This window comes from Neolamprologus brichardi, chromosome 17 (assembly GCF_056152115.1).
Source record: "Neolamprologus brichardi isolate AB-2024 chromosome 17, ASM5615211v1, whole genome shotgun sequence".
NCBI classification, from domain to species: Eukaryota; Metazoa; Chordata; class Actinopteri; order Cichliformes; family Cichlidae; genus Neolamprologus; species Neolamprologus brichardi.
Genome location: NC_142120.1, coordinates 37,739,064 through 37,752,322, shown reverse-complemented (window position 1 = coordinate 37,752,322; position 13,259 = coordinate 37,739,064). Strand labels below are relative to the sequence as shown.

The 13,259-nt window shown below is 41.6% G+C and overlaps 1 protein-coding gene across 5 annotated transcripts in view; it reads right to left on the bottom strand.

Annotated features, from left to right (window-relative positions):
* Positions 1 to 13,259, bottom strand: part of scube1 (signal peptide, CUB domain, EGF-like 1) — a 136,698-nt gene that overhangs the window by 61,866 nt on the left and 61,573 nt on the right. For all 5 annotated transcript variants that reach the window (XM_087830467.1, XM_087830468.1, XM_087830469.1 and 2 more), the window contains exon 5: positions 2,062 to 2,190. In XM_087830467.1, the coding sequence (XP_087686593.1) occupies positions 2,062 to 2,190 (129 nt within the window). The remainder of the gene's footprint in view (positions 1 to 2,061; positions 2,191 to 13,259) is intronic.

Here is a 13,259-nt window from a genome sequence, read left to right as displayed (position 1 = left end):
TGCAGCAATAATTAGAAACTAACCTCTGTGTTAAGATCTGATATGTTTTACTCTTTCATCCACCTCAGCCTGGATGGAAAGCTAGCTGTATGCCTCCACAATAACATCAGAGTACCTCCTTCTTATTTGCAGCAAGCATGATCACAGGAGCTTTGTCTCTATAAGGACACTTTTAAGATCAGGCTTAAAACTTTCCTTTTTGCTAAAGCATATAGTTAGGGCTGGACCAGGTGACCCTGAATCCTCCCTTAGTTATGCTGCAATAGATGTAGGCTGCCGGGGATTCCCATGATGCATTGAGTTTTTCCTTTCCAGTCACCTTTCTCACTCACTATGTGTTAACAGACCTCTCTGCATTGAATCATATCTGTTATTAACCTCTGTCTCTCTTCCACAGCATGTCTTTATCCTGTCTTCCTTCTCTCACCCCAACCAATCACAGCAGATGGCCCCGCCCCTCCCTGAGCCTGGTTCTGCTGGAGGTTTCTTCCTGTTAAAAGGGAGTTTTTCCTTCCCACTGTCGCCAAAGTGCTGCTCATAGGGGGTCATATGATTGTTGGGTTTTTCTCTGTATCTATGAAGCGCCTTGAGGCGACTTTTGTTGTGATTTGGCGCTATATAAATAAAATTGAATTGAATTGAATTGAATTGAATTGAATTGAACTGGAAGAACCAACGGTGTTGGTGATTGCCATCCTGGCTGCTGACAGGGCCTAAGGAGGCCCAAGGAGCTTGGAAAGAAAAGTGTCTGGACTTTTTTAAGTTTCTTGAAGACGTTTCATCCAAGAAGCTTCTTCAGTTTTAAGAGCAATTGGTGGAGAGTCCCAGATTTAAGCCCTATGGGAGTGTCCCCAAGGGGGTCACGGACCCCCTATTGATCCTCCACCTAGTCACTTGGCTATGAGAGGTGAAACGTCTTCAAGAAACTTAAAAATGTCCGGACGCTTTTCTTTCCAAGCTCCTTAGACTACGATGACCTGGATGAAGTGATTACTTATGTGCTCTGAATAAACTCTATACAAGACCAAAGGCTTGAGTTTGGTCATTAACCGTTCAGTAAAGAGACATCTTCCTGTAGTACTCAGGAACAGTGTCTGTTCTTAGTATTTAGTTTCAGTTTCAGCTTTTGTTCCTTGGAAAATAAAAACAATCACCTATGAATTCCTATGTTATCATTTTTCCATCATTTTCAGGTCCTCCTATCTTAACCTGTTCACAGGTCACACAAACCAGGTGTAAACAGAAAAACTTAGATCTTTAAGACTCTTCATCCTGTGTCGATTAAGAACATCAAACACAGAGAACTGGAAATGCGATTAACAGGCGTAAGAATGACAGAGGAAAGTGAGGTCTGTGCGTCTGTATGTGTGACGCTGGAAGCTTCGCAGTCTGCCAGTTCTTTCATCACTCATTTACTGCCGTCCACTGCTGCCATGCTCAGCACCGGGTCCCCTGCTGCTAATGAAATATTACCACAGTGGGGGAAACATTAGAGCTTTTTTGAGGCTTTCAAACTCTTAACACTCTCACTGCCTAAAAGTGTAGCGAGATGATTTGCCAAACATTGTAAGTGAAAGCTCACGTCCCCCCATCAAAAACAGCAGCCCAGAATCCCAGGGCTGCAGGCTGTAGGTGCGAGGAGTGAGAAACAGGAAGTGAGTTGCAAAAGGACATGAAATCGCTCTACTGAATCCTTCAGCACCTTCAGCTTGGCTTGAAACGCTTAACTGATTTTGGTATTAAATGTCCAACCGTATATTTTACCACGGGAGGCCCGGTGGGATTGGTCCATTCATTGCTATTGCAGATGTTTATAACAGGAACATTTTGATCCTTCGTGGCACTAATACATCACCTCAATAAAATCAGGTCTATAAAACAAAGTGATAATACCTTGCTGTCATGTGAATTGTAAAATACAACGACAAGCCTGCCGACTTAACGTTCACAAACACACATCTATGCACAAACGTATGAAGGCACGCTGTGTCAGTGAGTTGACAATGACACGGACGCTGTGTGCGTCGGTTTGGGTAAGTGAAGGTCGAATGTGATACATACATGTGCAGTCCTTCTGATTTTTGGCCAGCTCAAAGCCAGGACGGCATTCACATGACACGCCGCCTTTCCCTGGAGCTTCCCTGCAGATGTGGGCGCAGCCGTGGTCCTTGTTCATGCAGTTCATTCCATCTGGGTGGGAACACGGAGAATATTTAACACTTTACATAAAGAAAGCTTTTTTACCTGATTATACAGAAGCTAGAAGACAGTCCTGATCTTCACTGACTCAGCTCATCAGTCTGAAACAAGCTTTTTTAGCTTTAATGAATTCTACTGTTTGAAACTACTTCTATGGGCAGAAATCTGTGCCATCAGAAACTGAATGTGAATAAGTTAAGTTTGAATTGCTTGGATTGAATCTGAATTGTAACTTGAATAAATGCTTTTAAAAACTGAACATGAATTAGTCTAATTTGAAATTCAATTTATTGGTTTGAAAATGATCATCACTAAATTGAAATTTAATTTTATATTTTGAAAATGAATTCATTTGCTTTAAAACTGTATTTTATCCTTTAAAAATTTAGCTCTCGAATAATTTCAGATTCACTTCTCACTGTTCAGTTTCAGTTCCAAAATTCAGTTTTTGGGACTTACATCCGGTTCCGGTTCAAGAGTAATCGAGCGCAGATTAATAGAACTACGTTTTATTAGTCTAATCCATTAGTGCAGCATTACTGGATGACCTGTTTGAAGTGATATAATATGATATACAACTATCACTGAAACAGCAAACTTTGTAAATAAACAAACAACACTTCTCATTCTCTAAACGTTTGGCCACAGCTGTAGATTACACTATCAGTGCTTGTTCACTCTTGAAAATAATTACATTTCTAAATTCTCTTTGTGCATTTACAGGTGAACAATATCTAATATTTTATCTAAATGACTGCTTTGTCTTTGAAAAGGTGAAGAGCCTGAGGCCGGTGACGGTCCAGTTCTACTCCAAGTACACCCTTACAGTGGCTCACAGGACAAGGCCACATTCCTGTCCTGCCAGAAGAGAAGAGAAACTTCTTCATGCAGTTCATCCACACCTGTCATGTTCCGTATGACAGGGGTCTCAAACTCCAGTCCTCGAGGGCCGGTGTCCTGCAACTTTTCCATGTGTGCAACACACCTGAATACAATTAGTAGGTCATTAGCAAGAGTATAGAACTTGACTGCATGCTGAGGTGGCAACCCCTAACCCCACTCAAGTACATTTAAGTAAATGTATGTATTTGGAAACATATACTTCTAAAATACTTTTATTGCACCATGTTCATTCACTCATGAGCTGCTGTAACATGAATCAAATGGCTGAACTGCCAACTCAGGGACTTGTTGCAACAGGGACACATGGAAAAGTTGCAGGACAGCGGCCCTCGAGGACTGGAGTTTGAGACCCTGCCGTATGGTGTTCCTGCAGTTTTCTACCCCACAGTTACAGCATGTCTGACTGCCTGTTCAGCATATGCAAAAATATATGATGAGTTTAAGCATGACAAAGGCCTTCCATTATGGTGTTTGTCACACATAATGTCACAGACATCTGGATGATCAATTGGAATAAACAAGAAACTAAAAACTTGTTACTTTATCTTTTATCTTTATTATTATTATTATATTTTACATTTGTCAGGCATTAGGTTTATTTGAAGTAGTCCTTTCCAACTTCTTTCCCTCTTCCATGTTACTGTGTCAGCTTGTCAGCATCTATTTGGGGTTGGGAGTGGAACAGAAAGTAAGGAAATCCAAAGTGCCATTAAAACCAGGAGAGGTGCTTATATTTCAGAAGAAGGGATTAATTCAAAAGAAATGACCTCAATGCCATATTTTATTTAGGAACCATAGAGAGCACTTCTTATAATTTCACCCTCAGATGAGCCAAGCTACGACTGTCAGGGAAGGTGATGTAGGTACAGAGCATATGTGAGTGGTTAAGTTAATGTCTCTTGTCTAGATGAAGGCACAAGAGGGATCAATGGCAAGGCATAGAGATTCAGTATTTTCAGTCTTCAGTGGACACTCCATTTCTGGCACAAAACACCTGTAAAAGATGGTCGATTTAGGAGGCGACCCGACAACTTCAGCCTGTCAAACATATTAATGGAGCAGTATGTTTAAAAAAACCTAATTAAGCATGCACTCAGTACCCTAAGAATTATTATGGTAGTTAAACACAGTGATAGTCACATATATCACTTCAAACAGGTGATCCAGTAATGCTGCACTAATGAATTAGACTAACTATTCACTTTAGCTAAAGTTATTAAGTTAGCTAAAGTTATTAAGTTAGCTAAAGAGTTGGGATGCTGTGTAAGACATAAATAAAGCTCAAACACAAAGGTTTGGACACCGTTTTGCATGTTTCCCTACTGTAGGGGTCTCTGCAAGCATACAGAGGGGGTACTCTGAGAGGGAGAAGATGACAACTTTGGAATTCTACTAGAAACAGTCGATCATATTTGTTAAAGCTGAATCCAGGGCAAACTACGCTAAATTAGCGTTTTGAGCTAACAGCTACAATAAGCATAAAAGTTACTGTACGGTAGAGCAGGGCGATATGACCAAAAATATTTATCACAATATACATTTGAAAATTTGCAATAACGATATAACTGACGATATAATTGACGTTAGACAAAATACTTTACAACTCCACAACTTTATTAGTGCAAAATAAACCCACCAATGTATTTTCACTTAAACAAGCAGCTGTTTTTTATCTGCATTAAAGTTATATAAAAGTTTAACAGTGCAAATGCAAATTCCTCACTGACAGTTTAACCAAAAGGCATTTCCAGTGGCCGACATATCCTCAGCATAACCATGTATAATATCCACAAAACTTAAAAAGAGGTTAAACACACACAATACGGTAATATTATGTTGAAGCACAGTACGTATCACTCCGCGAGGCTCCGCCTACGATAGCCGTAATGCTCCGACAATCCATCAAGCGGTGCGGCTTCGTAGCTTAGCAAAGTCGTACTGAAACATTTGACAGATTTTCGAGCGCCGTGCACATAAAATCGTCTCGAGGTCAGTAAACACAAACAGAATTCATACATAAGGCACACAGGATTATAAGGGGCTCTGTCGACTTTCAGAAAAATCAAAGGATTGATTTTAAGTGTGCCGTATTTTCCAAACAACACGGTAATAACGACGGCCCGCTAGCATGCGCTACCAAAAATAGTGCTTTGTTGTGTATCTGACGGACGAAAGCTAAACCAGTTCACACCAGCGAAGCTATCATTTGTTAACATGACGCTTGTTCTTATACATGTAATACATTTATTACCAACCTGAGAGTTTATCCGCTGCTCATTCGACATGACGAATGACTTCTGAAGTCTTAATTCAGCTCAAGACGCTGTAGATTCCCGTCAGTAACACTTTCGGTCCGCTAGTAAAACGTAGTTCTATTAATCTGCGCTCATTACTCCGGATGTAAGTCCCAACAACTGAATTTTGGAACTGAAACTGAACGGTGAGAAGTGAATCTGAAATTATTCGAGAACTAAATTTTTAAAGGATAAAATACAGTTTCAAAGCAAATGAATTCATTTTCAAAATATAAAATTCAATTTTAATTTAGTGATGATTATTTTCAAACCAATACATTTAATTTCAAATTAGGATAATTCATATTCAATTTTTAAAAGCATTTATTCAAGTTACAATTCAAATTCAAATTTAACTTAAATTCAAATTCAGTTTCTGATGGCACAGATTTCTGCCCATAACTTTCCTCTGATTGGCCACTCGTTGAAACTGAAGGTTAGATGGGACTGCAGTATGAAACCTGAGCTTTTGTCTCGTAGGGCAAACATGTACATAACCGAACCCATTTTCCAAACTTGATGTTAATATCATCACAGTGTTTAGTTATTTTATAATACATTATTTTAGATTCTTTTTAGTTTAGTTCCTTTTCTGTCTTTAGTTAGGTTTACACAAGTATGTTCATTCTAGAAACAAATCCCGGTACATGGTTAGTATGGTTGAAGTGACCCTTCTAACACATTATGTTATAGTCATGTGGTCTAATTTCCACTTTGCTGAGCAGTGAAAACAAACGTTCCCCAGAGAACCAAGAGATTTTATAATACAATCCTCTTAAATATATATATCTATTTTTCACTTGGAGGAGAAAAGTAGCTTTTTCACATTTTGTTATTAGACTGGGCCGCCGGGGAAGCAACAGACCATAAATATTACATATTACATATTACAAAATGCAAAAAGGAGCCTTGAGTGTTAAACCCATATTACTCCAAAGGTTTTAGTTGTCTAGCTGACTATCCCGATTCCTCTGCTGACACCCTTCACCAACTTCATCACCCTTAATCACAGCTGTAAAAATCCCACAGGGTGCCGTAATCACACACGGCAGGTCAGCCGCAGTATTAAAAGGAGACAGCAAGGAGACTTGTAACTGAAGAACTGTGGTTTCTCTGTTAGATGTGTTATATGTGACAGCAAGCCCAATCTTCAGGGTGAGCTGAACAGCCAAGGGTCATTAAACCGCTGCTTTTCTTTCCTAATGCTACGAGCCAGAGCGATGCTATCTGAAACCTCATTCTCACACACGGTAGAATCTCGACACGTCTTCATCAGGACCAATTAAAGTCTACATGTCAATGTTTGACCCATCTCAGCTTCCACTAAGGCTTCTTCTTGTCAGCACTTACTATTTCTTTGTTCTAGTCTGTTCATGTATTCGTTCAATCACAGAGGTCTGCTTGATGTGCTCTTAGTCTACTCCTGGTGATTTACAGAGCACATTGTGGCAAGAATATGTGAAATAGGACAGGGGAGGAAGCAAAGAAGCAGAGGATGGAGGATCAAGTAGTGAGGAAAACGCCAGCCAAAGATATCACTGAGCTCTGGCAAGAAACGGGGAATTCGTTTGGGTTTGTGTCACAATCAACTGACTTTCCCTACAAAACAGAAGTTGAAAATTTGATAGGGGGCTTCAGTTTGAAGGAACAGTTTGTTTCATCCTCGTAAGAAGTTGTTTTTCTTGCTTTCCTGCTCATACGACTCCTTTCACTTAATAACTGTTGAACGGTCTTTATTCTCCTGAAATGGGAGTGATAATGAACGAATAATAACAGAAGGAAGCTCTGCCTTCAAGCGCACACAGACAAACTTTCACTACAGCAGAAGTGACCTGTTAGGATTACATTCGTTTTTACATTTCAACACATTTTAATGCATTTATGAGCAGGATTGAGCTTCCCATGCTTAGTATGGCTGTGAATCCTTTGAGTCATCAGGAATGACATTAATATTAAACTGTAGCACTTCAGTGATACGCACCACTGATGTCTGGTCCCCGTGGCAAATAAGGCCCAAGGGCACTTTAAATACTTTATTATTGTGCCACTGTCCCCTTGATTTTTAACTGTACACTCTTAATTTGACTATTCAATCAAAGTGCAAAATCAAAAACACTCATGCAGGAACATTTACATAGCTGACAAAGAGTAAAACCAAATCCACCTCACATCACATAATTCAGCCAGATCGGCTGGTACTGATATGCAGCCAAATCTGGACCCTGTACAACTCATAAAATTAGCAGACCAATGATGCTAGAGGGTAAAAAGCTCTGAACATATGCCAAAGCATGCATAGATCTTATTTGAAAACTAAACTCATAAGAAAGCACTGTTTCTACAACCGGTTTAAACTTTGGAGAAGTCAAATAAACGGAGAGAGAGGGAGAAGACGGACACAGGCCCGGCAGTCAGCACAATTGAGCCTAAAACAGCAAACAGAGCTGCGGGCGCGAACTGTGGCCAACATGACGAGGGGGTTAGGCTGAGTGGCTAAGCCGAGAGCTCACTGACACACTCAGTGTGCTGCATGGGTTACTGGTGGAAAACGGCAGAGGTTCATGGACCAGATCTTAAGACGTTAAAACTATAATAAGTGTATGAAAATAAAACAAAGAATTTTTTTAAACCCACACGAGAAAATGATAACGGTTGAATCGATTCCCATTTTAAAAAACGTTGCACCAATAATGGAGCAGTTAGGTGAATAAACACAACCAAGTCAAAATCCATAAAAGCTCACGGAAAAATTCTGATAAAGCAACCTAACAAACACCTTGAGTGACTCGTGCAGGCTGAACTACCCCAGCTGTAACAAAGACTTTCACTCCTTGTGAGTATAGTTAGGCGATATTTGCAGAAGTTATGCAGATCAGCTGTTTATGTGAGCATAACAAACAAACTACACACAGCTGAAAGCATGACTGAACGTCCCTTAACCAATGTGCTTTTTCAAAGGCATAAAGAATATTAAGCATTTAAAATATATCTATCTGACCTGACCTCTGACCTGTGGAGTCAGTGAATAAAACACACCAAAAAACAATGATATGTGCTGCCTGTGCCAATTGTGACTGCGTTTCTTCACTTAGCAGTGAAAAGGTAAAGAAAGGGTTGATCTTTCTTCTTTCCAGCTCAGTGTGCAGCTTTGTTTAGACAAAGAAGGTCAGCAGGTTTACAACTACTGAACGTCCTCGCTGGGAGCCCCAGAAGGTCCAGACAAAACACTGAGACACATCCTCGTGGCCCTGTAAGAGCCCCCAGGATAGACTTTGCCTCTCACACAGGCTCTCCTCTGTCTCTTTTATTATCCTCTGTCTGTCTTTCTCTTTCACCTCTCTGCTTCTCTTTATCCAGCAGTCCTCACATCGCTCTCCTGCTCTCTCAGGAGGTCTTACTCCAGATGAGGTCCAAGCATATCACAGCCATGTTATTACAACCTGACTCTTGCAGCGTTACACCCCAAAGCCCAAAAGTCTGGCTGGCAAAGTACAATCAGAGACAGAAAAAAAGGAAGGAATGAAGCGGAAGACAGAGATGGATAGAGGGAGACAAACTGAAGAAAGACGAGAGGAATGTGGAAAAAGAATGTTAGAAGAAAGGCGAGAGAGGGACGCAGAGTGGGATAATTTAGAGTCTCCGAGTTACTCTCCTCCCCGTTTCCTTTGAGGGTGATGAGGAATGAGGTGATGCTGACAGCGAGTCTCACAACCCGATCTCCCCACTAGGGACAAATACACATTTGACAGCTCAATTCAACTGTAGATGTTAAAGTTTCAATAATGTGAAACACCTATACAAATACGACATAAATGGAGTCTGGGAGCTAGTTCGGTCTGTCCGTTGAACTGTGTTCGCCCCAGTATGCTCACATTATGTACCAAACACACCCCTCCCAATTTAGCAGCCAATTCTCAATAAAGAAGACATTTCCCTGACATGTTTCTACATCCACCCACACCACCAACACCGACCTCACTTTGCCGCTCCAAGTGGATAACGACTCATTACTCCTCTATTCAAATGTGTGGCATGTTCATGGGGAATGACGATGATCATTTCAAATGTGTCTTTTCTGACTGAACTATATTTATAAATCTCATGAGATTAATAGAAACACCTTTTTAAAGTGAATTACAGTTACTCAGTGTTCTAGGTTCAAACTGGACACCTGATTGATAAAAACGATTAGACTTAATTTGGTCAGTCAACACTAGGGATGGGTACCGGTATCCTGTGCCATCATGGCACCGGTTCTGACATAAACGATAGTAACCAGACCGAAAAGCAGCGCACATTTCGGTGCTTTTTTTTCCTGAGCTGTGATACACTTTAGATTCTAGCCAATCATTTTACGTTTCCGAGGATAGTAGGCGGGTCCAGGTACGTACGTTCTTTTAGAGCAGAGCTACAGAATAAAAACGCCCAAGGTGAAGCGGTCAAAGTCTGGCTGTACTTCACAGCAAAAGATGCAAACTCAGCAGCCTGCAACAAGTGCTTTAAGCTGATACTGTGATACTGTCAAAGGAGGTAACACCTCAAATCTGATGAAACACCTGGCGACACATAGCGTTTTTTTAAAAGCCGAGAAATGCACCGTATTTGATAGCTTGCTGCGAGACCTCACACCAAGCACATCTACTGCGGGTGTGGTGCCTGTTATCGGACCCGGAGTTAGCAACATCCCCCAAAACCCCGAAGAGGAGAGTCCTGGCCCCTAGCCCTGCCAGTGTAGCAGAAATGATGATGATGATGATGCAGCAGCAGCCGTTCTTCTCTGCGTGAGTAGCTTAATGTTGTTCGTGTGTAATTTACGTTGAGTAGGCTAACCACGTTATTACATTAATGCATGTAAGGTGAACTAGCAAACACCATCGTAGCTACATGTGGCTGTCTTCTTGTTTGATGGCAGATACTCCCTTCACCCTGGCCAAAAAGGCTAAAATGACCAAAGAAAAAGTGGAAAACAGTTAAACATGAGAGGTTTTTGGACAAAGTTTGTGTTTTTTCCATTGTTTAAGCACTGCTTCCAGCCAAGAGTGATACCATATATGCCCCATAGCTGCAGAAAAGGCTAACATTGTTATCTTTTTACAAAAAAACAGCTGAACATGAGAGGTTTTTGACAAGCACCGGTTTGAGCACCGTTTAAGCACCGGCACTGTTTCAAAAGTACCGGTTTGGCACCGGTATCGGATAAAACCTAAACGATACCCATCCCTAGTCAACACCATAAAGATCAGAGTTCTCATCTTTATGCACTCATTTAATTCTCCACTGTGTAAAATACACCCAATATTAAGCAGTAAATTGATATCCACTTATTTAACAAAAACATTGTTCACTGGCAGCACTACTGGCATCACATTTAGTGGCCACTGGTTTCCTAACCACTGGTTGGATTTCTTGATGACAGCCACTTCTCCTTTGTACAGATAGATATCCCATGCAAGGGCTTGGCCGTGCATGATAGTTCCTCTTCGTCTTCCTCATCGTTTTCTAGCTTCAGCTTCAGCTTTTCTGGAACAACTCATCTCGGGGATCATCATTCACTAATCGTGGCCCTCTCGCTTTCCATTGTTCATAGAACCTCTGGGTAAGACAAAGAGCGTTTTGAGGTGTTTTGGTCTTGATGTCAGTGGCATTTATTTCCTCCTGTGACCAGCTTATTATTCCAGATGGGTATCTGTTGACTGGTAGGGTGTATGTTCATCTTCACTGAGTCCCACGGAGTTCCTGATGAATGCTATTAGTGGACTATTTGTCTTGTACAGTGCCAAGAACTCCAGTATCCATGTTTTCTTGTAGTCAGTTCAAGTGGTGCTCAGATTGGTCTGCCTGGTCTTAGTGTCCTGACGTACCATCAACCAGTTTTTTAAGTTTGTGCTTCGGCTCTCTGGTGATATTTTCAGTATCTGAACTATGTCCATGGATTGACTCATATACCTGCTTGGCTTGGTTTCTATGATGCCTAAGAAGAGCTTCCATGTTGTGGAGAGGCAGGTAATCAGCAGGTAGCTTAATGGTGTTGCACCCTTTGGAGCTTCATGATCAAGATTGTTCTACCCTGTGTGAGCCAGTCTGACTGAGTATCTGGTATAAGCTGCCTCCTCATTTGTGCTGCCAGGCAATTATGGAGTGTTGTTTAGCTTCTTCAACCAGTAGGCATGGATCATGTCAGGTCCTGGTGCACTCCAGATCTTCATTGCAAAGACGTGTTGTTGGATGTCTGCTCTTAGGTCCACCAGCTATTGATGTGACAACTCTTTCCCTCAGATGTTCTTCCAGCTCTGGGTGGGTCTGCCCTTGTGTGATCCTTCCTTTGTAGCTGAGAGTACACCCTGAATGGATCTTTGGAGATCAAAGCTCCTCGGGGGGGCTGTAGCTCAGGTGGTAGAGCAGGTCAGCTAGTAATTGGAAGGGTTGTGGTTTGATCCCTGTCTCCTCCAGTCTGCACGCCACATGTCTTTGGACTTTGGGGCGATGGTGGCTCAAGAGTTGTGTGTTCGTTTTGTAATCGGAAGGTTGCCGGTTCGAGCCCCGGCTCGGACAGTCTCGGTCGTTGTGTCCTTCGGCAAGACACTTCACCTACCACCTACTGGTGGTGGCCAGAGGGGCCGATGGTGCGATATGGCAGCCTCGCCTCTGTCAGTCTGCCCCAGGGCAGCTGTGGCTACAACTGTAGCTGCCTCCACCAGTGTGTGAATGTGAGAGTGAATGAATAGTGGAATTGTAAAGCGGTTTGAGGGGTCCCGAAAAGCTCAATATAAATGCAATCCATTATTATAAGATACTAACCCCAAGTTGCTCTCTGATGCATCCATCAGAATATATATGTGTGTGAATGTTAGAATAGATAGAAAGCACATTTTTGTTCTCTAGCATATCTCTTCAGCTTATGGCCAGAGCTGGACCCTTTGTTTGGCAGTTTCAGTTATCTGTATCTTTTTGGATGTCTTTTTCATCCAGGACCTTTTGCATGATGCCCTTCTGCACCTCAGCTAACCAAATAATCTCCTTCTCTCATTTTGACTTCCAACCTTCTTCTCCATTGGGCGCCTCCTGGTAGTGGTGTATATGAGCCATATGGTTTCAGTGTTACATCGTCTATTTCAGCTCCACTGCTCTCTTCTATCAGGGCTGGATCATTATTTCCATACTTTTTCCAATGCGCTCTAGCCCCAAGATCTCCAGCTTTCATAGTAGCTTTCGGCCATTGAAGTTACTGTACTGAGCAACTATGTGCTTCTTGGTCATTGCTGATGTTGGCTTTCTACTCATCAAATCAAATCAAATCCCTTTTATCGTCACATCACATGTGCAGGTACACGGGTACATGCGAGTGAAATTCTTGTGTGTGAGCTCCACAAGCAACAGAGGTGTGCAAAAAATACAATAACACAAGAACAAGCAAAATATAAGAATGGCTAAATCTGAGAATTATATGAATAATATATGTACAATATAAGAGTGTATGCGCATTACTGAATATGTATATCTACGAGTGTGTGTGTATACATATTTTTAAAATTAAAAAGAATAAACAATAAAATAAAATATACAAAGGTTGGCAGTTGGAAATGTGCAAAACAAGTGGCATTTATGTACAGTATGTAGTGCATAATGTTGAAGTTCTGGTAAGTGAAGCTGAGGTGTCTGTGAAGTGTTCAGCAGTCTGATGGCCTGGTGGAAAAAGCTGTCTCTCAGTTTGCTGGTTCGGGACCGGATGCTGCAGAACCTCCTTCCTGATGGAAGTAGTCTGAACAGTTTATGGCTGCGGTGACTGGAGTCCTTGATGATCCTCCCTGCTTTCCTCAGGCACTGCTTCCTGTAGATGTCCTGGAGGGAGGGAAGCTCACCTCC